This window comes from Cyprinus carpio, chromosome B23 (assembly GCF_018340385.1).
Source record: "Cyprinus carpio isolate SPL01 chromosome B23, ASM1834038v1, whole genome shotgun sequence".
In the NCBI taxonomy this organism is placed as follows: Eukaryota; Metazoa; Chordata; class Actinopteri; order Cypriniformes; family Cyprinidae; genus Cyprinus; species Cyprinus carpio.
The window spans coordinates 1,028,763-1,055,677 of record NC_056619.1 but is presented as its reverse complement, the minus strand read 5'-3'; the positions used below and the strand labels follow the sequence as shown (position 1 = coordinate 1,055,677).

At 38.9% G+C, this 26,915-nt stretch overlaps 2 protein-coding genes across 4 annotated transcripts in view; one reads left to right on the top strand and one right to left on the bottom strand.

Annotated features, from left to right (window-relative positions):
* LOC122141840 (transcription factor-like 5 protein) overlaps positions 1–11,081 on the top strand; it is a 28,595-nt gene extending 17,514 nt beyond the window's left edge. For 2 of the 3 annotated variants that reach the window (XM_042750098.1, XM_042750097.1), the window contains exons 3-7: positions 5,775–5,910; positions 6,826–6,967; positions 8,749–8,950; positions 9,044–9,185; positions 10,278–11,081. In XM_042750098.1, the coding sequence (XP_042606032.1) occupies positions 5,775–5,910; positions 6,826–6,967; positions 8,749–8,950; positions 9,044–9,185; positions 10,278–10,403 (748 nt within the window). In that variant the 3' untranslated portion in view covers positions 10,404–11,081. The remainder of the gene's footprint in view (positions 1–5,774; positions 5,911–6,825; positions 6,968–8,748; positions 8,951–9,043; positions 9,186–10,277) is intronic. The other variant, XM_042750099.1, reaches the window with a different exon arrangement.
* Positions 11,082–13,923: 2,842 nt separating this feature from the next.
* Positions 13,924–26,915, bottom strand: part of LOC109078374 (collagen alpha-3(IX) chain-like) — a 30,637-nt gene continuing 17,645 nt past the window's right edge. The window contains exons 29-32 of the mRNA XM_042751328.1: positions 21,771–21,917; positions 21,631–21,685; positions 21,367–21,549; positions 13,924–13,985 (exon numbers count right to left, since the gene is read on the bottom strand). Of these exons, the coding sequence (XP_042607262.1) occupies positions 13,924–13,985; positions 21,367–21,549; positions 21,631–21,685; positions 21,771–21,917 (447 nt within the window). The remainder of the gene's footprint in view (positions 13,986–21,366; positions 21,550–21,630; positions 21,686–21,770; positions 21,918–26,915) is intronic.

Here is a 26,915-nt window from a genome sequence, read left to right as displayed (position 1 = left end):
CTCTGCATGGACTTGCTCCACAGTACTTGGCAGATCTTTTGACATCTTACACGCCAACTCACAATTTACGCTCTTCTCAGCACGGTCTCTTAGCTGTCCCCAAAACAAGGCTACGATCCAGGGGTGACAGGGCCTTTTCTTCATATGCCCCAACACTGTGGAACTCTCTCCCAACTGACATAAGGGTTGCTAATTCTTTAGCTGTTTTTAAAATCTTGCTTAAAACATTCTTTTTTAGGGAAGCTTTTATTTGATTGTTTTGTACTCTATCTTCTTTTGCATTATTGCTTTGTATAATATCTTGTATTTTATTGTTGTGTTTTTTTCTTTAATGTAGTTTTCCTGGACAGCGCCTTGAGAAAGTAATTTTTATGTTATTTTTGTATGTTAAGTGTTTTGTTATTGTTATTATTATTATTATTATTATTATTATTATTTTACACACATTTTGCAGAAAGGAAAATGGTATATGAAATCATTCTGTTATAACATAGTTGAGAATCATATTTATACAAAGTTTGGTAAAAAAAAAAAAAAAATCTTTAAAACTAAAAATATATTGGTGATTTAAAAAAGTTGTTTTTGTTCATTTGTGTCTTTTTATTTTTCTAAAGAAATTGAGTCCCGATGTCCTCTAACGAGGACATAGCGTAACTTATGAATGAAATTTTAAAAATATTTTTTATTTTATTTTTTTCATTATTTTTAATGCTCTTAATGTAAAGACATGGAAAAAAAAACAATTTGTTTCCTAAAAAAATCTGTCAGTATAGCAAAATAATACAAACAATATATTACAATTTTTTTTTTTTTTTCTCACACTCTTTAATGACAGATCGCTGTATTCGCTTAAGTTTGTGCGGCATGTGAGTCTTTCCGATTACAATAATGAGACATTCTTTTCACTATAAATGTATCTATAGGCTACTGTTTTTTCATGCCTTTTGATGTTCCTTCACTTTTATATCTTGCTATAAACTTGAAATAAAGAGGAAAAACACATAATTTGTATTTCGTGATAAAACTGACTTAGAAAGCCGTTTTATATTTAAGCAACAAAGCAAAAAAAATATTGTGATTACTAGGTTGCTGGCATGCTACAAATAATGAATGGAAGACGTTGAATATTATGTCCAATCATTTACTGTATTATACCATGAATAAAACAGCTTGTGAATAGGCCTATTCACTTACATGTTATAGCCTATGGGCTACCTCTGAAAATAAAACAATATAACTTAGCCTATGTATATGAGTTGGAGCCCACTTCAACTTTCAGAACGTTTTATTAATTAAATAGGCTACATGTGAGAAATAAAATTTTGGATGCCACTGTAACACGTGTGTGTCTTCAGATGAAGGGAGCCAGACAAAAATCCAAAATAGGGAGGTTTTAATGATGACAATGGTGAAAAACAAACACATACATAACTTTGCCTAACTTAACACTATGATACTTCAAGAACCGACAAACTAGAACTAAACAGACGGGGTTTTTTATAAACAAAGGGGTATGAGGAGAATTTTTTGTTTTGTTTTTTTGAAAGCTAAGACATTATAAGTAGGCCTCCCAAAAGCACAATGCTTATTGCTATTGGGTGGCTGCCGCACTACAAATAACGAATGCAATGAAAGACATGGAATATAATTTCCGTACTGTCCCCATGAGTATGACACATGGTATGATTTCTGCTAATCCACATATATTTGTAGTGTATTAAAAAAGCATTAAATAAGAGCTACAGCGCCCCCCAAAGGAATGTCGATTGGGTGTGTGAGTTGATGTTAAGATAAAAAGTTGTTCCTGTTCAGTCTATGAATAAATATCATATTCTTGAGTTTCCTTGAGTCCTTAAAACTGACTCTTCCTCATCCCAGTAAGATGATGCATCGCTTGGACGCAACAATATTCAAATCAGTTCTAGTGGCCTGCAACTTCTCCCGGTGCTCTCAATCTGGGCCATTTGCATGCGCAATAAAGGCTATACTCTCAAAATATTATAACTTTAATTTCTACGATTTAAATTCTCGAAACATTTCGACTTTATTCTCTAAACATTTCGACTTTATTCCCATAATATTTTGACTTTATTCTCATAATATTTTTACTTTATTCTCTTAATATTTTGACTTTATTCTCATAATATTTTTACTTTATTCTCTTAATATTTTGACTTTATTCTCTTAATATTTTGACTTTATTCTCGAAATTTCGACTTTATTCTCAAAATATTACGACTTTAATCTCATAATCTTAGATTTTTTTTTAATGTGGCACTAAAACGCTGTCGTACTTTATTGTATTTAAATGTTCAATTATTTTTGTTATAAGAAAAAAGTTATTAAACCTGTTGTACTATATCATGTATTACTGTATTAAACTATTACTTTTTTAAAACTAAATTTCAATATCCTGATAAAACCGTACAACGTGATGAAAGCATTAGCAATTAATCGCAACGTGAAAATTTGATATCACATATTTTGATATTTGATACACAGAATCATAATTTCTATAAATTTTCCACTGATTTACACAATCTGATGAGCATTAGCTGCTTCTAGCACTGCCTGTCTGTGTTTTCTGTTCTGCGATCGCTGTTATGACAGATGAAGCCAGTAGCAGTTTTTGGCACGGGCGAACTGGGCAGCTGCCCTGGGTGGCTTTTTTTCATGATACATGGGGGGCGGCACGAGCAGTTAAAAAATAGTAATAATCCTCTGCGCCGCCACAAAGCAGTTTTCTATTATCTATTATTTCACTGTGTGGGGAATTGGCAAATTGGTGCCCCTGTTTACTGAGAAGGTGCCGTGCACAGAAGCTGTGTGAGAAGGGGAAAGGGGAGCAGCTTGGCGCGTGGGACAGTTCACCTCTGGGTCTTTCCCAAATGGAATGGATGGTGTTGGGGGGGGGGGGAAATCCACTGTATGGGGAGTTTATTTAATGGAAACAGAGCAATTCGAGGAGTCACACCTCGACTTTCTTCCAAATAATGCACATTTCATTCATAATATTATAAATACAAGCCTATAGTTCCTGCACATTTTTGTTTTTCTGAACTGTGTGAAATGGCTAATAAAAATAGGTAATACAACATGTGGTCACCAAGGTGAATTGGTTTAGTCTTGACTTCTGGTCATGAGTGACAGTTTAGGGGGGATGGGAAATCTGTTGATTGTCGAGTGCCAAATAAACAAAGAGATGGACAGGAAAAGGTCAAAGCCATCAGGTGCCCAATTTAGAAAAAAAGAAAAGAAGAAGAGGAGAAATGAGCAAAAGATAAAGGTATGCAATTATGTTCTCTCTGTGTGATTATTACGGTATCCATGTCATGAATGAAGGGCTAATGTTAATTGGTGGGTATAACTCTTAAGTATGTTAGTCTTTTTACTATGATGCTTGCTACATTTTTACTACATTACATTTCTACATTTTCTACATTACATGTTTTATATATCTGATAGTATATATTTTTGGCATATTTATGTATATAGTGTATATTTATTTAAGTTCTGATAAATTATACTGTCATATTTAGTGCAGAATTGTGTTCATTGTCTTTTGGCAATGTTGGAGGTGGAGAAGCACCTTAAAAAGTGTGTTTCCTGTTGTAGGCAATAGTTAAATAACTGGATTCTATTAAGTGTGTTTTTCAAATGTTCTAATGAAGGATTTGTGCAACTGAGAAATATAATTTTCTCTTTCACTTATGTTCAGGGGGGTGCGCTCGAAGGGGGTCGCTCAGGATGTAATTCAATGTAGAAACTCTTCTGGGTGAAACTCCTTTGTTCATATGTCACTCATATTAAGTGCTCAAATCCCGGCCTGTCTCTTCCGATGACAAGCTTCCATATCTCTTCCACATTCTGTTCCGTACATAAACCCAGAGAAACACTTCTACACACGAAACGTGAAGCTACGATGGTATATAAGATTTGGGGTATTTTCATAACAATAAAGAATGTTTACATGAGAAATGCTAAGCTGGTGAAGCGTTTAGCTGAATATAAAAGGCTACAAATAGGGTGGCCAAACGTGCCATTTTCGCAGGACACGTCCTGGCCAGGATTTTTATATTGCCTAAAATATCTACGTTTTGGCATTGTTTGCACTGCGCAGACCAATTGTTGTATAAAGTACCGTGAGAGCTCTGGAGAGCAGATGGCTTCTTGTGCTTTTGAATCGCTCTCAGGGTACTTTGATGTCATACACCGATCGGTATGCTAAGTGCTGCTTCCAGTCCAACACTAATATGTACACGTATTTGCATCGCCTTGACCGTTCTCTGTAGATCCCACCTTCTCACGCACCACGATTGGTCGATTACATACAATGCCTGCATGTTATTGGTCAAACGATCATTACCTTCATTAAGTATGAAAACAGGAAACATAAGCCAAAACCTGGCTATTTTAGGCAATATAGAAATCCTGGCCAGGACGTGTCCTGCGAAAATGACACGTTTGGCCACCCTAGCTTCTTGTGCGTTATTTGTAATTCGACATTAGATCACAGTCGGAAGTTATCACAAACACTCTGTGGTGGTATGAAGTGAAATTTTAGTAGAAGTGTAGTATTAATTTTATTAATAGTCTTATGTAGCTTGATGCTAATGTTAGCTCTAATGCACCTGTTACACTGCTACGATTACATTTCATGATGTATTCTATCAGAAGAATTCATGTAGGGTTGTCTAGAAAGACGTTTTATAAGTGGATAAATGTATATTGGATCAGAGAGATGTGCATGGACCAGGAGACTATAAGGAGTGAATAAAGATGTTCAGTTTCATGCAGTGTTTCACAACCTAATGTTATGTTTATGTTCACCTATACTGCAAAAGGGCCCCTTTTAGCTGTTATGTTGTATTTAATTTAATGTTCAACAGGTTTGTTTTTGTAAAATTGAACCTGGTAATTGTCATTTTCTTCAATCATCTAAGAACACCTAAAATACGTTGCGTGTAAAAAGTGTTTGTTTCAGCCAGTTGAAGGGTGGGTACAGTGTGTGCACATGATCAGGATGGTACTACCTCCGCCTCATTTTAATCCAGGAAAAACATATATATATATATATATATATATATATATATATATATATATAGCTGTGGACATTGAATGGCTTTCCTGAGGTTGCATCAGCATGACATATTGTTTACAAGCTGTTTTATTGATGTCTTTTAATGGTTGGAACAGAGATTGCAATTTACACAAGACATGATACATTTCAGTAAGTTGTACCATCTCTTCAACATACCTGAACTGAACCTTGAACTGAAAGAATGTCACACCAGATTTCAGACACAATTTTGTAATAAAATGACAGAATTTGAAAGCTGAGACTTTATTTCTAATCAACAGTAACAAAGTACAAAGCTCATTGAAATGATTGAATTGGAGACATGCTACACCTAATGTTTAGGAAGGTTTTGCTTATCTATTACCTGAAAACGGCACAGACTAAAAGATTGTTCTTGAGATTTAAAAAATCGATATTGGTTCATCAAATAGAAGACTGATTAAATAAAGTAATGCCAACCCTAACTAGAGTTTACTGCAAAACACTGAAAACACCAGAAGCGGCACACGTGTAAATTAACACAGTGATGCATTGCATCAGAATAAATTGCAGGCTTTTGCTATTTGAAATTCACACTAAGCTATTTTTATGATATAATTAATTAAGCTTTGTTTGGGAACCTGTTTTAGGTTTGGTTACTGCTTTTACTCATAGCTGTCTCAATTTTGACATGGTTTAATCATTTGTCTTCCAGATTTTTATCAGTGCTTTGTCATTCTACAAACACTTCAGGGATACCCACACATGCACAAATAGAAAAATGGAGTAAACCAGACAAGATGGTGAAAATACAGGGCACGTATCCATACGAAGGACGTCTGTTCAAAACGGTGAGTGCTGATCTCATTCAGATGCATTTCAGTTTTTAATCTAATTCTGAGTTCTGTGTTTTCTGCTGGTAATAGGGTTGGGAACCAAGAAGTTCTGTTTTTGTAAAAGAATCGGAACCGTGAGCAATTTCTGAGTTTCGGTTCCGAAAACGGTTCTGGTGCAGCACGTGCCCAAGCACTGTGAGCAGCCTTGAAATGGTGTTCTGACGATTCTGCGTTTCCCGTAAAGGTTGTCACAAACCAAATAACAGAAATGCCACCCTGCCTCTTTAATTTCTGAGCACATTGTTTCCAGACACGTGCGCCGCGTCATGTCTTTAACTGCTGAACACATGTTTCCCACGACTGGAAATGTTTAAGAATGTGGAAACCACTCATTGCATCACACCATCTCCTGACTGCATTATTATTTGTAAAATAGGGGCTTTATGGAGTGTGTGTATACATGGTTATAAGAATAACAGTTTATAGTTCGTTAATTTAGGGAAATGAACAAGTTTCTTAGCCCTCAAGGGACTGTTTGGCCAACCTTATTCCTGCTTGAAAAGCAAAATGTTATTGATAGTGTAAAAAACATCAACTTTGAAGCACATGCTGATTGATGGACTAGCATTACTCAACATTACTTACTACCTTCCAGCAACACTACATTCAATGAAGGTAAAATAGTAAAAAAAAAAAACATAATAATAGTTCATTTAAATGGAACCGGAAAATTTGTATACTGTAATATATGTTGAATTTTGACATTGACAACCTTTAAATTAACTTGACAGTAAGTAATAAACAGTATTGAGCATTGAGTAGTTGAGTATTGTGCATTTTTCCTTACCACTATTTTTTTAATAGTTGTTTAATTTCTAACGATTCCCAACCCTAGCTGGTAATGAGAAATGTCTTTTTCTCTCACGGCAGGGTGGACAGCAGTCTGAACTGATCATTCCTACAGAGCTGACTGTGAGTTTCAGAGCAGATAAAGGGCCTGAGTCTGTGATGAGAGCTCCGCTTGTCATTTACACGGACACTGCTGACCAGCAAACTGCAGACACACTGAAGAGTAAGATTCTCTAATGTTGTTCACTTACACATAAACAATTAGCTTACTGAGTTATTATTCATTTTAAAATGAGCAAATGATACCTTTGTGTTGTTCCAAAGCTATGTGAATATCATTCATCAGTAGAACACAGAAGACTTTTTTCCATTCAGTGATCAGGGGCTGCCAAGCTCCAGTAATCAAAAAGAAAGTGCCTTAAAAGTGCTTCATTTAACCAATGCATTAAAAAAATTATCTTTGTGCTGTAGCTCACAAATCCTTTCCATTTTGGTACACATTCAAACCTTTTGCACCAAGAGCCAGATTCAAGGAAAATAATTAAGAAGGAAAATCATCTTAAACTCTGCTCTCTTATATCTTATCTTTTTTATTAATATTGAATTTGAATTCCTGAAAAGAATGCTGAATTCCATAAAAATTATTGTAAGTAACCTCCTAAAGTTAGGATAACTTGTCTTAAAGGGTAACTCCATCCCCAAAATGAAAATTTTGTCATTAATCACTTACTTCCATGTTGTTTTAAACCCATAAAATCCTCATTCGTATTTGGAACACAATTTAAGATATTTTGGATGAAAACCGGGAGCCTTGTGACTGTCCCATTGACTGCCAAATAAATAACACTGTCAAGGTCCAGAAACGTATGAAAAAAATCTTATAGACCATCTGGCATCAGTGATTCAACCATAACGTTATTAAGCGATGAGAATACTTTTTGTACGCGAATAAAACAAAAATAACGACTTTATTCAACAATTCGTCTCCTCTGTCTCTCTGCAACACCGTAGCACCATTTTAGAGAATATGATCTGAATGCAGGCAGCGTATGCTCTTCTGTGTCAGCCATGCCACAAGGATACGCAGTTTTCGTTCAAATCAAAGCATAAATACACATAGAAAACATATCCTTGTTTGTCGCGGCTGACACAGAAGAGCGTAAGCTGCCTGCACTGATGTGGAGAGACACAGAGGAGAGGAATTGTTGAATAAAGTCATTATTTTTGTTTTCTTCATGTACAAAAAGTATTCTCGTCACTTAATAACGTTACGGTTGAATCACTGATGGCAGATGGACTATTCTGACAATGCTTTTTATACTTAACTGGATCTTGACAGTGTATTTTACTTTGCAGTCTATGGGACAGTAACAAGCCTCCCGGTTTTCATCCAAAATATCTTAAATTGTGTTCCGAAGACGAACAAAGCTTTTACTGGTTTGGAATAACATGGGGGTAAGTGATTAATGACAAAATTTTCATTTTGGGGTGGAGTAACCCTTTAAATCCCCAAAGAGAAGATTAATTAATTTGTGGGGTTGTTTCCAATATTAAGCAATAAAACATAATGCTAGGTACATACAATGCATATCACTATAACTAGGCATATACGCAAATATTTTGCAATGATTATGTAAACAATGATTAGTTATGATGATGCATTATTTTGCAATTATTATTTATTTAGTGTTTGGTTAAGATGATTTATATAATTATTTAAATTATTTTTATTGAGTTTTTAGCTGGTTCATTTGAGGGATTAATTGGATAGTTAATCAAATTCTGTCATTAATTACTCACCCTCATGTGGTTCCAAACCTGTAAGTGCTTAAGTGTATTTCTCTTTCGTTGTCCTTATCTTTTGAATGGAACAGAGAGTGTATTAGACAGAGTGAATATGCTTTCCATTGGGCTGAATAAAGCCTGCTTGTTGCATACTGTTTTAAGGCATGAAAAGCAGTGATGTGTTTGCATTGGTTTGTTTTGGCTTGGCTTCTCTTTTAGCAGCAGATGAGGCGGTGGATAAAGCTGCGCACCCCATCAAGCGCGTCCGCACAAGGCCTCTCAGCTCTTCTAATATCATGCAGGACTCGGAGAACTGGAAGCCGTACGCCGGTATGTCCGGGACTAAACGTTGCAGGACAAGACTTCTCATGGACCGAACTCAGCGAAAAGAAGTACACAACAGAAAGGAGCGCGATCGCAGGTGGGCTCTGCAGACTTGTTGTTTAACCTGTACCGCTCACTGTGCAGTGATTACATGAAGCATGTTTACGGTTTGCACAATCTGTGACCTCAGGAGAAGAATCCGTCTGTGCTGTGATGAGCTAAACCTGCTGGTGCCGTTCTGTTACGCTGACACTGATAAAGCCACCACACTGCAGTGGACCACAGCCTTCCTCAAATACATCCAGGAAATACATGGAGACCGACTCAAGCAGGTTTTCTTGATCACGCCATCGTTTTCTTTTTTAATAAGTCTACAGGCTTCCCAAGGTTCATGGAATTTCTGACACACTGCAATTTGAAAAATCTTTATTCCATACATTAAAAAGGTTTTTTTATATACATTAATAAGTCATATATATATGAAATATCTTGAAATTTTAAAAGGTTTATTCCATACATTAAAAGTCAGGGATTAATCACCGATGGCTGATAGACATCACAATGTTAAGCTGACATTTGAATTCCTCCCGCCCACCCCCTCCCCCTCTCCTTTCTCCTTACTCTGTGTATGTGGTAAGTGAACTTTCATGTACTGTAATGTAACAGGCTACCGCTAGCAAGCGGCGAACCTTCTAGTGGCTCTGTAGAACGCGTTATTTGTTTCACGCTTCAGGCACAGCCCTAACCCCGCCCCTCGATGTCAACGTCCATCACAATGTTTCACTGTAGACATCATCCAATGCCAATTTGGTAGACATCGCCCAACCCTAATATATATATATTTTTTATCTGAGTCATAGAATATCAGGGACTAATGTCAATTTCAAGAGCTTTGGCTACCAAATGAGCACTTCAAAGACTCTGTGTTTTTAAAGCAGACGACTACTATTGAGCTATCAAACATGGGAGAGGGAGCGGCCTTATAGGTCATGGAAATTCAGCTTTTTAGTCAGTGAAAGTCAGGGAATTAGACATTTTGCATAGAGTGGCCCTGAGTGTAAAAGTGGGTCATGTGACATGCATGTTGTGTGAAGCATGGATTCTAAAGGAGGATCAGAGATCTTCAGTTTACTTTTTTAAACAGAAGGCTGCAAAAAGTCTTCCATTTTCTTAAATAGTGTAGAAACGTCTTCTTGTAATGAGGTGGCTTTAAAATGCAGTCTTAAGCACCACCTACTCGTCAGAAACAAATTACAAAAGTGAGGCTGAAGGCATCTGAAGTATTATGGCAATTACTGAGATCGATACAGACCATGAAACGCTCTAAGAGTGATAGATACATAGTGCTATGGAGTGTATGGAGCGATCAACTCTTCCTGAAGTACTCTGACCATCATTACTCAGAAATCCACTCTCTGTTTCAGGATTTCCAGAGCACTTTCTGTGGCAAGACTGGACTGCGGTTGAAGCCTAGTTGTGTTTCAGTGGCACATCTCCTCGAAGCCTATAAAAACACGACAGAACCTGCGGATTCATCCTCGCACGGCTGACTTCCTGTTCTCGGCTACAGCGTTGTGAATGTGTGCCTGTAGTTTGTCATTAATGTTTTTGGTGTGGGTTTATTGCATAATGCTAGTTCCTCTCTTCCATTAGCCCATGTCCAGAAGACCCTGAGCGTTTTTTGTCTTAGACCAGCTCGAGTGTAGAACGAGGCTCAACCCACTGTTCGTTTGATTTCAAACCCTTGAGACCGGAGAGCAAACCCTACTGTAATATAGTTCACAGATTTAGAGAAGTTGTGCTGTGTATTTTGGTTTGTGTTTTTATGCCTTGTTAGTTTGAAAGTCATGAGCATTTGTTGTCTCAATACATGTTATTTTTTATTTAATAGTGTACTAACGAATGTTCAGAGAAATATTTTACTGAAAAGTGGCTTTATTCAGTTTTTCTTACAATACCATGCTGTAGAAACTCACTGTACACACAACAGTAACTCAGAAATAATAAATAGTATTTAAAATCATATTTAATAGTTTTACAGCACCATTATCTAGTGGATAAGGTTGATAAAGCCCACAGATGGCCAGTGACATATTTTACAGCAAGTGTGTCTGAAGCATCTCCATCGATGCTTTAAGTTTGTTCCTCAAACAGTGACTTTGAATGTTAAAAATTTAGAAACTAATTGTAAACGTAAGAATAAAAAGAATGAATCAATCAAAAGAAAATCATTTGCAGTAATACGTCCAATATTTTGGTTTCATTTCTTGATGCCTCAAACAAGCCTCCAGTTTGGTTTGTTTTTACTGTTGTTGAGGTCAGATTTTGAGGCACCCTCATGAGGCTCAAAGTTGTACTCCGTTACAGTTTTAAAGGGTGCTGTAAATGAGGACTTCTAATACAAGGACTGAATTATGATGTTCCCATCAGCTAGTTTCACGGTGTGATGTATTTAGTCTTTTGCTGTATCTACACGTGTTGGAGTTCACAGATGCTCCGCTCTGATGCTCAGTGTTCGTTCGGCTCGGACATCCTCTGACACTTCTTCAGTTGCGTTTCCTGCTGGGTCTCCTGTTAATGGTTCTTGGGGTTGGAGGACTTCCCGTGAACCGCGGCTCCTTGGCAAGCTGATGTGTCACAGATTCCGGGTGATCCCTGGTGACCCAGTCTGCCGGCTCTTCCTGCTTCTCCTGGCTCTCCTGGATCTCCAGGTGCTCCGTCACGGCCGTCTTTGACGATGCCATGCACGCCAGGCAGACCTGGTGGCCATGAGATGAATAATCAGACAATCACAGGAGTTTTAAGAAGAGCTACGTAAACCACACATCTATCTATCACATCAATTATGCTCTGATGGTGCCCCGTTCAGCTAAAGCTGATTTCTTTCTAAGTAGACTTAGGCTGCATTTACACTGCAGGTCTTGATGCCCAAATCCGATTTTCTGACTATATCCGATTTTTTTGACGACCCGCTTACATCATCTTTTAAAAGTGACCCGTATCTGATTTTTGCATTTACATTATACACTGCTGAAACTACCAAACGTAGACGTTCTGACCCGGAAAAGGAAGTAAAACAGCACGAAATACAATGGATGCAGATGCAAATAAAATTATAGTGTTTTGCTTTTCACAATATTTTGAAAAGTCAACAAAAACATCAGCAAAACATTGGTCTTGTACGGCGGAGAAAAAAAGAGGACTTAAAAGACATGAAACCTCCGCATTGCTCCACTGTGTGTATCCTTCGTCCTTCATCGCGCCTATAATACGTCATGTGATCTCGGTGGTGTCCACCTGAGTTGATGTCACTTTTTTTAATGACGTACGACTCGCATTTACTGGGGAATATCCGATTTGTCTGCTTACATGGCACACGCAAATGCACGTATCCGATTCATATCCGATTTATTACCACATATGAATGAGGCCTGAATCCGATCTGAGAAAATAGGAATCCATGCGGTTTTTTCCTGCTTACACGTTCACCGGTCATATCCATTCTGTGCCACATGAGAGGAAAAAATCTGAATTGGGTCACTTGAACCATGCAGTGAAAATGGGGCCTTACAGATCCAGTGCGGTTACATATCATCAGAGCTGGGTAGATTACTTACAAATTGTAATCAGTTACTGATTCCAAATTATACAAATTAAATTGTAGTTAGGAACGTAATCCATTGCAGTCCACATTTTAGGTAATATAATCAGACTACTTTTGACACAACTTATCACATTGATTTAAATAGGACAATCTTGCAAATTAATTTGTATTTAGTTGTGTTTTCCATTGCAATAAACAACATGAAGTGAATTAAACAAATTAAATTGTAGTTAGGAACGTAATCCATTGCAGTCCACATTTTAGGTAATATAATCAGACTACTTTTGACACAACTTATCACATTGATTTAAATAGGACAATCTTGTACCATATTGATATAAAAATATATTCCATTTGTTGTAATAAACAACATGAAGTGAATGAAACATTACATTACTTAAAGGTTTTCCACACTGGGGTTCGTGAATAAACTGCAGGGGGTTTCTGATTTTTTGAAAGGTTATTATTTAATTTTAAATATAATATATATAAAAAAAAAAATTATATATATATATATATATATATTTGTTTGCATGCATGTCATGTGACCATTAACCAACATCAGAGAACTTTGTTATACATAATAATTAAAATATTTATTTAAAATCTCAGTGGTACATTCAAGTAAATATATCAGGTGTGTGTATATATACATATATATATATTATATCAGATGATAAAAAAGTTTGGGAATCCCTGCATTACATGTTAATAAGAAATAACATGAATTTGTGCATTTTAATGTGTTTGAAAGACAAAAGTCCAGGATCTAGTAAGTGACAGAGAGATAATTCAAATGAAAATTCTTCATCAGAACTTGATGCAGTGTTGAAACACTTGAAATGATTTTTGTAAATCCAGTGGTCAAATGCAGTGTAGCCTCCTGATTAAAGACTGATCTCTGTTTGAATGTCCACAAAACTGACAGACTTTCTGAGTGTATATTTGTGGTAGGCTATTTTAGAAAAATAGATTTAAAAGAGGAATTAGGGAGAAACAATAAATTATGACATTTATTGCTATTGTGTGAATAATATGCAATCAATAAAAAAGTAACTGTAGTATTGATTCAGAGTATTTTGAAATGTTATTTAATCAAATTACAAGTATTTTATTATTTGGAATCTGATTACATAATCCAGATCAGGATTAAAGTAATCAGTTACTACCCAGCTCTGCATATAATCGTTTTATGATTGGTTGCTCATATACTTATCTTTCGTTTAGTTTGAGCTGTACAGTATAGAAATTTCCACTGGCATGTTCTTGGGAATCAATCCCAGGTTGTTCTTAGAAGCATGCTAATAATTTAGGAAATGTGTGTTTATAATTTAATATTTGATAGTGGTTACACAGCAGGGCTGTTTGTTAAACAAATTTTTGTTAATTTTGTTATTTTAATTTACAAGCTGCATTGTTAATGTGTTGCTTTTCATTGGAATGTTGATTTGATGGTGTGTCTGGTTTTAAGTGGGCGGTTCTATCTGGTCTCCTACAGGCCCCTTGTCACCTGGCTCGCCGACGTCCCCTGCGGAATTAAGATACATCCAAATTCATTCTGGAATGTGGTTTATGGATTCATGTTAGGATAAAACATTCTTTCTGGATTCATACACAGCTGTGAGAAAGTTTTTTTTACAGTTGCTACCCATTTCTCAACACTCTTCACACAGTGAGCACAGCAGCAGTCTGTGTGGATCATTTATCACTGCTTTGACACAAAACACACTCAGTGAATAAATCTTTCAAACAGCACCAAAACTACATGAACTTATACAAGTGAGGAAACTTGGAAATCATTTAGTACTGCAATGTAAACACTGCAAATACATAATACTGCATTGAATTCTCAACAGTGGCAAGATTTATTCTTGTTTAGTGAAGAAATTTGACAGAAGAAAACATTGTATAATTTTGCTATGTGATGTTGGTGTATTTGTTTGTTTGTTTGTTTTGCATTCTAGAGAGAATTGTGCTGCTGTGCTAAGCTAAAGTTTGGTAGAGAGAACTGTGTGAAGAGTTTTGTGTTACCTAAGTGTTGAAAAACGTGTCTTGTGTCTGAGCGGTGTTTCGCCTAAAAGTATACGTAGCAAGTTTTGTGAGTGTGTGTGTTTGTATGATGTGTATGTTTGCTTTTTTTGTTTTTATAATAAATTAAAAGAAAACAAGTAGTTAGAATATAAATAGAATAGAGAGTGCAAATGTTAGACGGTCAATCCACCAGGAGGGAGCAGTTAATGTATGAGTCCATGAAAGTTTTATCACAGGTAAAATGCAAAATGTTTCAATACAAGCATTTCAGTCAAATACGCAATGCAGCATGTAAAAAAAAAAAAAAAAAAAAACCCAGTATAAGTCAATATGGTCAGTAATTATGTCCCCCCTGGATGCAACAAATGCCTAGTTTGTAATGGGTTTTATTGGTTTTGTCTCATCGCGCCGGGACCCACAGCATCACAGTATGGTAAGGGGCATTACCGTTCTGTCACATGCTTAAGGTATTCAGCCAATCACAACGCACTGGATAGCTGGCCAATCAGAGCACACATTGCTTTTCAGACCGATGAGCTTTATAAAAATCGACGCGTTTCAAAAATGCGGGGCATAGAGGAGAAACAATAATGTATAGATTAGAGAAAATAATTTACACTATGTGGAAAACAAATGAAAACTACTGTCTTTCAGAATCACTTTTACTATAATCAATCTAGCTTATTACACAACACCTATTTAATCAGAGATTAGACTCTGAACAGTTCAATAATTGTTGATTGTCATCACCAATATTCAGTATAACAACCAACACGGTTGTCGATCTGGTTATTAATAAGTGGAGCTGGTGAGGCAGTTTGTGGGGTTGTTTAATCAGATCTTGAGAGATTTAATGTATTTTATTTCAGTTGATTTCATCTAAGGCTGTGGCTGAAGTAGAGGTCCGCACGGGCTTTAAACTGAAGTTCACAAGGCAAAAGAAAAAAACACCAATTATTAAAGGTGCTGTATGTAAGATTTTGACTCTACTAAAGCATAAAAACACCATAATATGTTTGCAGATATTTTAGAAACATGCTAAGTTAACATACTTGTTTATCTGAAAAACAATGCTACAGTCGTTATTCTCCTTTGAAAATGTGCATTTCCGGCCCGGAATGTCAGCGTTTGTTTTGGTTTGTCTGGCCCACTGCCAGTTTACCCAATTTTATTTCAGCACCCTGGATTGCCAGTTGGAGGAAAATAAAGCGTATTTCATTTCGTTCATTGTCAAGTGCGCTCGTTCCTGTTTGTGTGTCAATCTGGCAACCTATGTGTGCATTAAGTCTGAGGAGGTGGGGCCGGGTGAAAAAAACCCTCTCCAATATTTTGAATTTGGACTGCAATACCTGTGATATAAAACAGTTTAATGTTGTTATAGGTAATGTGTCTTTAATCCATTAGGTGGCGACCTAGTGTTTCTAAGAGTTAAGTTGCAGACATTAAAAGAAGAACTCTAGTCTGCCAGTTTTTAAGAGTAGTCACATTGTGCTTGCATATACAGTCAAAAGTTCGATGTTAATAAAGCTCAAACTTTGAGGAAACAAAGTTGCTTTATTGAAACATCACATGGTGTCAGAAGTGGAGTGCTGTCAACACCATGGCAAAGTTTCAGCCCCCGGACAGTTTTGATTTCAGTCACTCCGAACGATGGCCAGAATGGCGTCAGAGATTTCGCCGCTACAGGATAGCCACTAAACTTGACAAAGAGGCTGAAGTACAAGTCTGTACACTGCTTTATTCACTGGGAAAAGAAGCTGAACAAGTGTATCAGACATTTACGTTCAGGGAGGAAGAACGAGAGGACTATGATACTGTGATCAGGAAGCTCGATGACTACTTTGTACCGAAAGTTAATGTTGTTCACGAGTGTACACGATTTCACACAGGTAAGCCAGGTCAAATGGCCGAAGAGTATATTCATAGCCTCCACGAGCTGGCAAACATGTGTGACTTTGGTGCTGCTAAAGAAGAAAATATTCGCGACAGGCTCGTAATTGGGATTCATTTGAGATCTGTTAGAATAGCTGAATTGAAAGCTGTCAGCGTGAGGTAGTCTGAACAAGTCTGTTCACACATTCAGGCTGCCAGCGTCAGTGCTCAAATCAGCGAGGTGGCCGGTGCCAGGGAAAATTCCACCAAAGTGAAAGAGGTAGACAGCACCGTGGCTCGAAACGGAACCAGACTGAGCATGTTTCTGACTGGAGATGTAAAAGATGTGGCAGAAATCATGGAAAAGGTGAAATTTGTCCAGCAAAAAGTGCTGAGTGTCGCAAATGCAGGAAAAAGGGTTATTTCGCTGTAGTTTGTAGAACCCGAGAAGTCCATGATGTCAGCAAACCACAAGAGGGCAGCAGTGTAACACATTTCCTGGGTGAGTTAACTCACATTGATGACAAAAGTGGAGCTTGGATTGTCACACTCCCAAGTCAGGGCACAGACATAGACTTTAAAATTGACACAGGCGCTGACATAAGTGTCATTTCTGAGAAAACCTTCTCAGTTTTGAAGTACAAGCCAACAAAGTTAATGTGAAACTTGAGAGCTCAGGGGGTACATTGCAATGCAAAGGTCAGTTCAGAGCGAAGACTACCTTTAAAGATGAGCAGTATATTTTTGAAGCATTTGTGGTGACTGGTCCCTATGTAAACAATCTCCTTGGTCGTGATGCAGCAAGTGAAATGGGTTTAGTTAAGAGGCTGGAAGAGCTCCATCCCATTTATTTTTCTGAACTGGGATTAGTGAAGACTAAACCCATTAAAATCTGCCTGAAGGAGGATGCTGTACCATACAGTGTGCACACTGCAAGACGGGTGTCCGTGCCCTTGCTTCCAAAAGTCAAGGCGGAGCTCGAGAGAATGGTACAATGCAGTGTTGTTGAGGTGATCACTGAGCCTACTGAGTGGTGCGCCCCTATGGTGGCCGTTCTAAAGAAGACAGGGCAAATAAGGATTTGTGTTGATCTGAAACAACTAAATAAAGCTGTAAAAAGAGAGAAATTTGTGCTGCCAACAACTGACGACATCCTTCCTAGGCTAGCACATGCCGAAGTTTTCTCACTTCTCGATGCAGCTAGTGGCTTCTGGCAGCTTTCACTGGATATGGACTGTGCTAAACTGACAATATTTTTTCCGCAGACTACCGTTTGGGATCACCAGCACACCCGAAATCTTTCAACGGGAAATGTCAGTAATCATGGAAGGATTGTACATGGATGATATTTTAGTATTTAGCAACACCCCAGAGGAACACGAGCAGTGACTGCAGAGGGCTCTGGAAGCCATTGACCGGGCTGGTCTCAAGCTGAACACGGAAAAGTGCCTGTTACGTCAGAGTCAACTCCGGTACTTGGGACATGTCATAGACAAGGAGGCCATCCACCCAGACACAGCCAAAATCGAAGGTATCACTCACCTTGAAAAGCCAAAGAACATCTCAGAGCTACGGGGAATGCTAGGAATGATTCATTACCTGGGCAGGTATGTTCCTCATCTCTCAGAGGTTATTCGATCTCTCAACGAGCTGTTGAAATGAGATGTAGTATGGTACTGGGGTGCTGTACAATAGGAGGCCTTTGAAAATGTGAAACGCTTAATCACAAAAGCTCCTGTGCTAGCATTCTACGATGTTACAAAGCCCACAGTCGTCAGTGCAGATGCGAGCAGCTATGGTCTGGGGGGCGTTTTGTTGCAGGACCATGATGGACAGCTGAAACCAGTGGCTTGCTGTTCCAGGGTGCTGACCGATGCTGAAAAAAGGTACGCCCAGATCGAAAAAGAGTGTCTGGCGGCTTGTGGTCCTGTGAAAAATTCTCATGTTTTTTGTATGGATTGGAAAGTTTCATCCTGCAAACCGACCATAAGCCACTGATTCCTCTGATCAATGCAAAGGATCTTGATTCAGTTCCCCTGAGATGTCAAAGGCTGTTGCTGCGGATGACGCACAATTTGTACCTGGAAAACAACTGGTGGTCGCTGATACGCTTTCACGACACCCTCAACCAACCATTTCATCAGTGGTCTCTGAATTAGTGCAAGAAGTGGAAGCCTATGAGAATGCAGTCAGTGGTGCATGGCCAATTTCTCCCACAAAGCTGGAATCTGTGAAAAGAAAGACGGAGATGGATTTTGAGCTACAAAAGGTGAGGCAGTATGTGACTGATGGCTGGCCCAGGTATGCAGCTAATGTCCCTCACCTCAAGCCTTGAAATCATACTACAGTGCACACCATCACTTGTCAATTTTTCAGGACCTTGTGCTTCATGATGACAGGATCATAATTCCCCAAAATATGAGGTCTGACATACTGCAAAGATTGCACAGTGGTCACCAAGGCATTGTGAAATGTAGAGAGAGAGCCAGATGTAGTGTGTGGTGGCCAGGCTTAAGGAAATCCAGCAGCCAGCTTTCAAAGACTTTGCTAGAGACTATGATTTTCAGCACATTACTTCAAGCCCTTCTTATGCCCAGTCAAATGGAGAAGCTGAAAGGGCAGTGCAAACAGCTAAAAGGATTCTGAAACAGTCTGACCCATTCACCGCTTTGATGAGCTACAGAGCCACACCCCTTCAAGCTACAGGCGTAAGTCCAGCACAGCTGATGATGGGAAGTCAAATAAGAACTACAGTTGCCACATTGGAGTCACACCTGCAACCTGAATGGCCCGATCTGCGGCGAGTGAGAAAGGCTGATCAAAAGACAAAAAGGACCTACAGGAAGTATTACAACAAAAGAAACAGTGTTAGAACATTACCAGAGATTCCACCTGAAACTTCTGTTGTAGTCAAGCTGGATGCTGAAAGAGGTTGGATAAGATCCGGGACTATTCTCAGAAAGTGTGAATCACCACGGTCTTACCTCATTCAATCTGAAACTGGAGTACTTCGACAAAATCAACGACACCTGATGCCTACAGTCAGTGACACTGAACCAGCATCTACTTCAGTTCAACAAACTCAGAGGCAAAATGAAGTTCATGGTCAGGATCAACTTGCAACTAAGCCTGATAACGTCCCAGACAGTCCAGTGCAGTATGATCAACTTGAAACTGATCTACCTGAGTCTGATTCCAGTCACACTAAAATCAGTTCACCTAAAAGAGTGCAAACAAGGTCTGGACGAATTGTCACAACTCCTAAGAGATACAAGGACTTTGCAAGATAAAAGGAAGACGTTCATGAAAAAAAGAAAATGTAAAGACAAATGTTGTTTTCTGACTACAGTAATTTCACAGTTCAATGTTACATTTGTTAAATAACTCACAAGGAAGGGTGATGTGACATAAAACAGTTTAATGTTGTTATAGGGAATTGTTCTTTAATCCATTAGGTGGCAACCTAGTGTTTCTAAGAGTTAAGTTGCAGACATTATTTAATCCATTAGGTGGCAACCTAGTGTTTTTAGGGTTTTAGTTTTGTGCTTTAATATTAGGTACTGGAGTTCGATGTTAATAAAGCTCAAACTTTGAGGAAACAAAGTTGCTTTATTGAAACATCACAATACCTAGTTCAACCACTCAGTATCAATCCTTCATACAGCACCTTTGAAGTTTATGAACATCAGGTGCAGGGGTCACATACATTCTGCCGAGTTTTTGAATGGTTGTATACTACAAGACGTAGTATACAAGCCTTCTTCCATCGTGCAAATTACGGTCATTTTCGTCAGTCAAGGCTCGTTAGCATTCGGCCTGCTTTAAATCAGACACACAGATGCAGTGCGGTAAGATCGCATTTATTTGAATTAGGCCTAATTAATTAATTATATAATTTATTAAAATTAGCCAGAGAGAGAGAGAGAGGGATGAAATGTGCGTATTTTGATGTTTGAGATGATGGTTGTGTGTGTCTTTCTTTTGTGGGTATGTTTAATTTGTGCAAAAACAGCAATTTTACCCCCTCATTGCAGAGAAATATAACATTGTGAGTCAGTAGCCTGTCGAAGCTAATTTACTAATAAAAGTTTCCGTACTGTGTTCTCTATGAAAGCAGCGTAGCCTGCTGCATATGGTTTTAGTTTAGTTATAAACCCGAGCCCGACCTGAACTCGAAGCTATTCACTATTCATTAACCCGAACCAGACCCCGACCTGAAATCCCAAAAGTATTTGGGGACCCGTCGGGCTTGAGTCGGGTAGCAGACCTCTGAAGTCCATGCCACGCCGAATTGAAGCAGTAATTAAAGCAAAAGGAGCCCCTACCAAGTATTGAGTACGTGTACAGTAAATGAACATACCTTCCAGAAGGCCAACAATTCACTACAATTTTTTTATTTTTTTTATTGGTCTTATGAAGTATTCTAATTTGTTGAGATGGTGGGTTTTTGTTAAATGTGAGCAAAAATCATCACAATTAAAAAAACCAAAGACTTAAACTACTTCAGTCTGCGTGCACTGAATTTATTTAATACACGAGTTTCACAATTTGAGTTAAATTACTCAAATAAATGAACTTCCATGACATTCTAATTTATTGAGATGCACCTGTATGTCCTCACTGGATGCAACAAATGGCTCATTTATAATGGGTTTTAATGTTATTGTCTCTGCGCTTCAGGAAACATGGCATCATACTACAACATAGGGGCGTAACATTTCCGTCACACTCTTGAGGTATTCGGCCAATCACAACGCACTGGATAGCTGGCCAATCAGAGCACACCTTGCTTTTCAGACCGATGAGCTTTGTAAAAAACAATGTGTTTCAGAAATGCGGGGCATAGAGGAGAAACAATAATGTACAGTATGTGGAAAATAATGTGTTTTTTTTTTACTTAAACTGCTTAAACAGATTTCATTACACCAAATACACAAAATAATGTTCTTTTTAGCAACGTCATATGACCCATTTAATAAAAAAGCACAACATGACCCGTCTCTCACCTCGAGGACCAGGATCACCGAGATCTCCTGGCAGTCCTCTATAACCTGGTGGGCCAAGGGCTCCAGGGTGACCGATGGATCCAACTTCTCCTTGCTTTCCTGGAGGCCCGGGTGGTCCAGGCCGTCCCACAGCACCAGGAGCCAGAGGTCTTCTCAGGTTAGCAGCGAGCTGAGCTATCTGATCTAAGATCAACACCACCAATGTTACAGGTTGCATCGTGAACATTTTCATAAATACCATTTATGGGTGAACAAAGGTCTTACCATCAATCATGGAGCTACACAGTTCTCTGATGTGCTGCTCACTAGCCAGTTTGCCCTGCAACAAAATCACAACAGCACTTGTGAGGCATATTCTGTGTTTACAGCGCCATACCGACACATGTTGACTGGCAGTTGCTTACAGGAACACCAGTCTTTCCAGCAACCCCTGGAAAACCTTGCTCTCCTTGGAATCCCATCGGTCCTGGTTTTCCAGGTGCGCCTCTGGCTCCGGTCTCTCCTTGTGGTCCTACAACTCCTTTGGCTCCCAGCTCACCACGCTTACCGGACTAAGACACAGGGAAAACCACAAGGAGGAATGATTGTCCTCAGGTAGCAGCATAAAATGTTTTGCATTTGGTCCCAGATGCTGTAAGTTCAGTCACTCCAGATCAGCTGTACACCATATAAGAGCTATGATGTGTTTAACTACTACAGCTGAGGTCACAAGTTTGCATACCCGTTGTAGATTCTGCAAGATGTTTATCATTTTAAAAAGCTTATTTATTGTTGGCACCAATAGCCTTGTGGGCAGTGTGCCGAAATACTGTGTTGCGGTTTCGGCATCCCCAATTTGAGTCCCGACTAGAGGACCTTTCCTGATCCCATCCCCTTCTCTCTCCCTCTTCGCTTCCTGTCATTATGCTACTGTCCTATCAAAATAAAGGCAAAAATGCCAAAAATAAATTATATTTTAAATATTTATTTAATTTTTAAAGTACTATTCTGATTAAGATATTTACATACATGCCACATGCCACAATGATAACTGAACTGACACAAATGATCCTGTAGAGAAGTGTTTTCTTGCACATTCTTTCGTTTTCCTGCTGTACATTCCATCTCTTTCCAACAGCTTCAGCTTTTATCACGATGATAATTAAGGGACTTGCACTGCTATTACACAAGGTGCAGACATTCATTGATGCTCAATCAGGAAACATTATAAGAACAATTAGCACTGTTTTTCACAAGCTACATATGATACTTACAGTACATATACCACACAGGATACTAAAATACTTAAAAATAATAATAATAAAAAAAAATATATATATTATTGTTATTATTATTAACACAGCAGTCCTGCAGTAGGTAGCGATGCTGCTTCACAGAAAGAAGGTTCGAGTCCCAGGAGACATTTTCTGTGTGGTGTTTGCGTGGATGTCCTCAGGGTGCCCTGTTTTCAAAACTGATGGTTTGAAATTTACTCACAATCGTCTTGCTTACTAAGTTCTCCACTTGTAATCTGTCAAGCTCCATTTATAGCTAACATTTAAATACTCCAGTGGTAAGCTGTAAGCTGGTTCATTGCAATATGCAAGAATTTTTCTCTTAACCCTACGCCTCCTCCTCCCCAGCACCACTTTTCTAGATCTAGTTGACATGTTTATTCATGATTGAGACTATGTAGCTACTATTTTCTAAAAGCAATAAAACACTTGAGACCACGATAAACAACACAGATAGTACTTAACAGAGCACCTAACCTGTTATCTGATAGCAGCAGTAATTTAATTCCATACTAGATGATATATCAAAATAAAATGGTGGCAATATAGCTTAGTGTGACTGTTAGAAAACACAGGTGGCAATTTCATTAAATATACTGTATGTTACTGGTCTCAAGCGTGACATTTCCACACCTGTAGTTCATGATACAGTATTTGAGCATCTGAGAATAATTTGGTTCATTTAATGTGAATCGAGCTGTTCTGAGACACTAGCTGTGGAAGAAATTTAAGATGCGAATTTGTGTGCAAAACTGGAATATTGCATAAATCATTTGTGATTAAAGCACCGTTTCCATCCAAAGAGTCAAAGAGAACAAAATCATCACTTCCTGATAAACTGGCACTAAATATTACTAGGAGAAGCCTAGTGTCTTGAGGAAGGTTGGAGCTAAACTCTGCAGGACATCGGCCCTCCAGGACTAAGTTTGGGTGTGAGCTTTTTTTGGCTCATTGAAGACAACTCTTGCTGCTGCATTCTGGATCAGTTGCAGAAGCTTGATAGAACATGCAGGAAGGCCAGCAAAGAGAGCATTACAATCGTCCAGTCTGGAGAGAACAAGAGCTTGGACAAGAAGTTGTGTGGCTTGCTCCGACAGGAAGGGTCTGATTTTCCTAATGTTGTATAAGGCAAATCTGCAGGACTGGGTCATTGTAGGAATATGATCTGTGAAGCGTAATTGATGATTGATCACAACTCCTAGGTTTCTGGCTGTCCTGGAAGGAGTTATGGTTGACGAACCCAGCTGTATAGAGTAGTTGTGATGAAACGATGGGTTAGCTGGAACCACAAGCAGTTCTGTCTTAGTAAGGTTGAGCTGAAGGTGATGGATCTTCATCCAGCTAGAAATGTCTCTCAGACAGGCTGCAATGCGAGCAGCTACCGTCAGATCATCTGGTTCGAATGAGAAGTAGAGTTGAGTGTCATCAGCTTAGCAGTGATAAGAAAAGCCATCCTTCTGAATGACAGATCCTAATGATGTCATACAGATGGAGAAAAGAAGTGGTCCAAGCACTGAGCCTTGAGGAACCCCAGTAGCAAGAAGTTGTGACTTAGAATCCTCACCCCTCCAGGACACCCTGAAGGACCTACCTGAGAGGTAGGACTTAAACCACAGGAGTGCGGTTCCAGAGATGCCCATCTTTCTGAGGGTGGACAGGAGAATCTGGTGGTTAACTGTGTCCAAAGCAGCAGACAGATCCAGCAAGATGAGTACTGAGGATTTGGAAGCTGTGCTCGCCAGTCGCAAGGCTTCAGTAACCGAGAGCAGGGCAGTCTCAGTTGAGTGGCTGCTTTTGAAGCCAGATTGGTTGCTGTCCAGGAGTTTGTTCTGTACAAGAAACATAGAGAGTTGCTTGAACACAACTCACTCAAGTGTCTTTGCAATGAATGGAAGAAGGGATACCGGTCTGTTGTTTTCTAAAAGTGCTGGATTTAGAGATGGTTTCTTCTCCCGAGCCTGCTTAAATGCTGTGGGAAATGTACCAGAGTGAAGCGAGGTGTTGATAATGTGAGTAAGTGAAGGTATGACTGAAGAAGAAATGGCCTGAAGGAGGTGAGTGGGGATAGGATCAAGTGGACAAGTAGTAGGATGATTGGAAATGGTAAGTTTGGAAATGTCCGCCTGTGAGACAAGGAGGAGGAGAGAGTGTGTATTAGTCGTTATGAAGTTATCATCAGTCTGCGGTGTGGAGAATTGGTCACTGATGGTTCTTGTCTTATTTGTGAAGAAAACAGCAAAATCATCAGCTGTAAGACTGGATGAAGGAGGAGGGGGAGGAGGACAAAGAAGAGAAGAGAAAGTTTTGAATAGTGTGCAAGAGTCAGAACAGTTGTTAATTTTGTTGTGGTAGTATGTTGTTTTAGCACTGAAGACATTTGCAGAGAAGGAAGACAGGAGTGACTGATACACATCGAGGTCGGTAGAGTTTCCATTTCCTCTCTGCAGCCCTGAGTTTAGAACAATGTTCACAGAGAACATCGGACAGCCAGGGGGCAGATGGGGTGGTGCGTGCTGGTCTGTATGACAGTGGGCAAAAGTTGTCCAAGCAAGAGGTTAGAGTGGAGCAAAGAGTGTCAGTAGCACTGTTCGTGTCCAGTGCTGAAAACTGAGAGAGTGAAGGAAGTGAGGATGAAACTATAGAGGATAGGCAAGAGGGAGAGAGTGAGTGTAGGTTGCGTCGAAAAGTGACCTGCGGAGGAGTGTGTGCCATGTCAGGAGTAAGTGTGAGGTTAGAAGTGATGAGGAAGTGGTCTGAGGTGTGCAGTGGAGTAACTAAAGTGTTGTGCGTGGAGCAACAGCGCGTGTAGATGAGGTCTAGCTGGTTGCCTGATTTGTGCGTAGCTGTGGTAGACGCTCAGTTGAGATCAAATGAGGCGAGCAGAGTGTTGAAGTCAGCAGCCTGAGGTTTTTCTTGGTGGATGTTGAAGTCACCGAGCAGTACCAGAGGAGTACCATCCTCAGGAAAGTTTGATAGTAACACATCCAGCTCCACCAAGAAGTTTCCCAGTTGACCTGGGAGACGATAAATGACTACAAAGTGGATTTTAACATGGTGGGTAATAGTAATTGCATGTGATTCAAATTAACTGTTACCTGTAAGAGATTGTTGAAGATCAAATTTCCATTCATTTGAGATACGGAGACCAGTACCTCCACCCCTCCCATTCGTGCGAGGGGTGTGGGAAAAAGTGAAATTAGTGGAGAGGGCTGCAGGAGTGGCAGTGTCTTCAGGTTCAATCCAAGTTTCAGTTAGGGCCATGAGGTTGAGACCGGAATGAGTAGCAATAGAAGAAATAAATTCTGCTTTGTTAACAGCAGACTGGCAGTTCCAGAGACCAACTGGAATAGAGAGTAAAGCAGTAGAGGTCAGAGGGACAGGCTGTAGATTATTGGGATAAGCCTGCCTCCAACGTACAGTGCGTGCTCTCCAAGTGTTAGTAGTAATAGTAGAGATTTGAAAGCACATATTGAGTACAAGTGACCTAAATAAGTATTTGAGAACAAGCTGTACAAAAAGTAAAAAGAGGGGAGGAAAGCAATACTCAAGTGCCTTGTCTGTGTCCTTGCTCGGTGGAGTCGCGCAGGTAGAGTCAATAGTCTTTCACACGAGGAGGCTTCACACAAGGGCTGCCGCGGCCGCTGCCGTGGTGAAACTAACCAAATTTATATTTGCCTGAGTACTTGTTATTGAAGTCAGCTGGCCATGCCTTACTATTTAGCAAACCGAAACTGGGGAGTCCCGCGATAGGCAAACGTGAGAACAAACGTGACTTGAGCACGTATTTACCATTGTAAAACACAGTAAGTGGAAAAAAAGGTTCATAGCAATGACAACCGCGCTGAAATGTAATGAGAAAAATGAGGCAAAACACTTACAAACTGCTGTCCTTTTCTGTTGCTCGACTGCTTCTTCTGTGCAGTATTATTACTATCTATTTATCATTTTGTTCTTATTTCGTAATATCATGATAATAAAACACAATATTATAATCACTAATAACAATAAAATTATGACAACCACAATTGTATTTTATAGCCATACTGAACTGGTCAAAAACAATGGAAATGTGGCCTACAATAAAAAGTGTAAAAAAGGTTTGTTTTTTTTGTTTTGTTTTTACCTTAAGTGGTTGATGAAAGATATTTGAGTTGGTTCTTGTAAATCTTCAGAGTACAAATACATTTTCAGCTGTTTATTATTTTTATTTTCTATATAGATGCACTCCCTAACAAAATCACCCCACTAACTCTAGAATGTATGATTTCAAGTTTT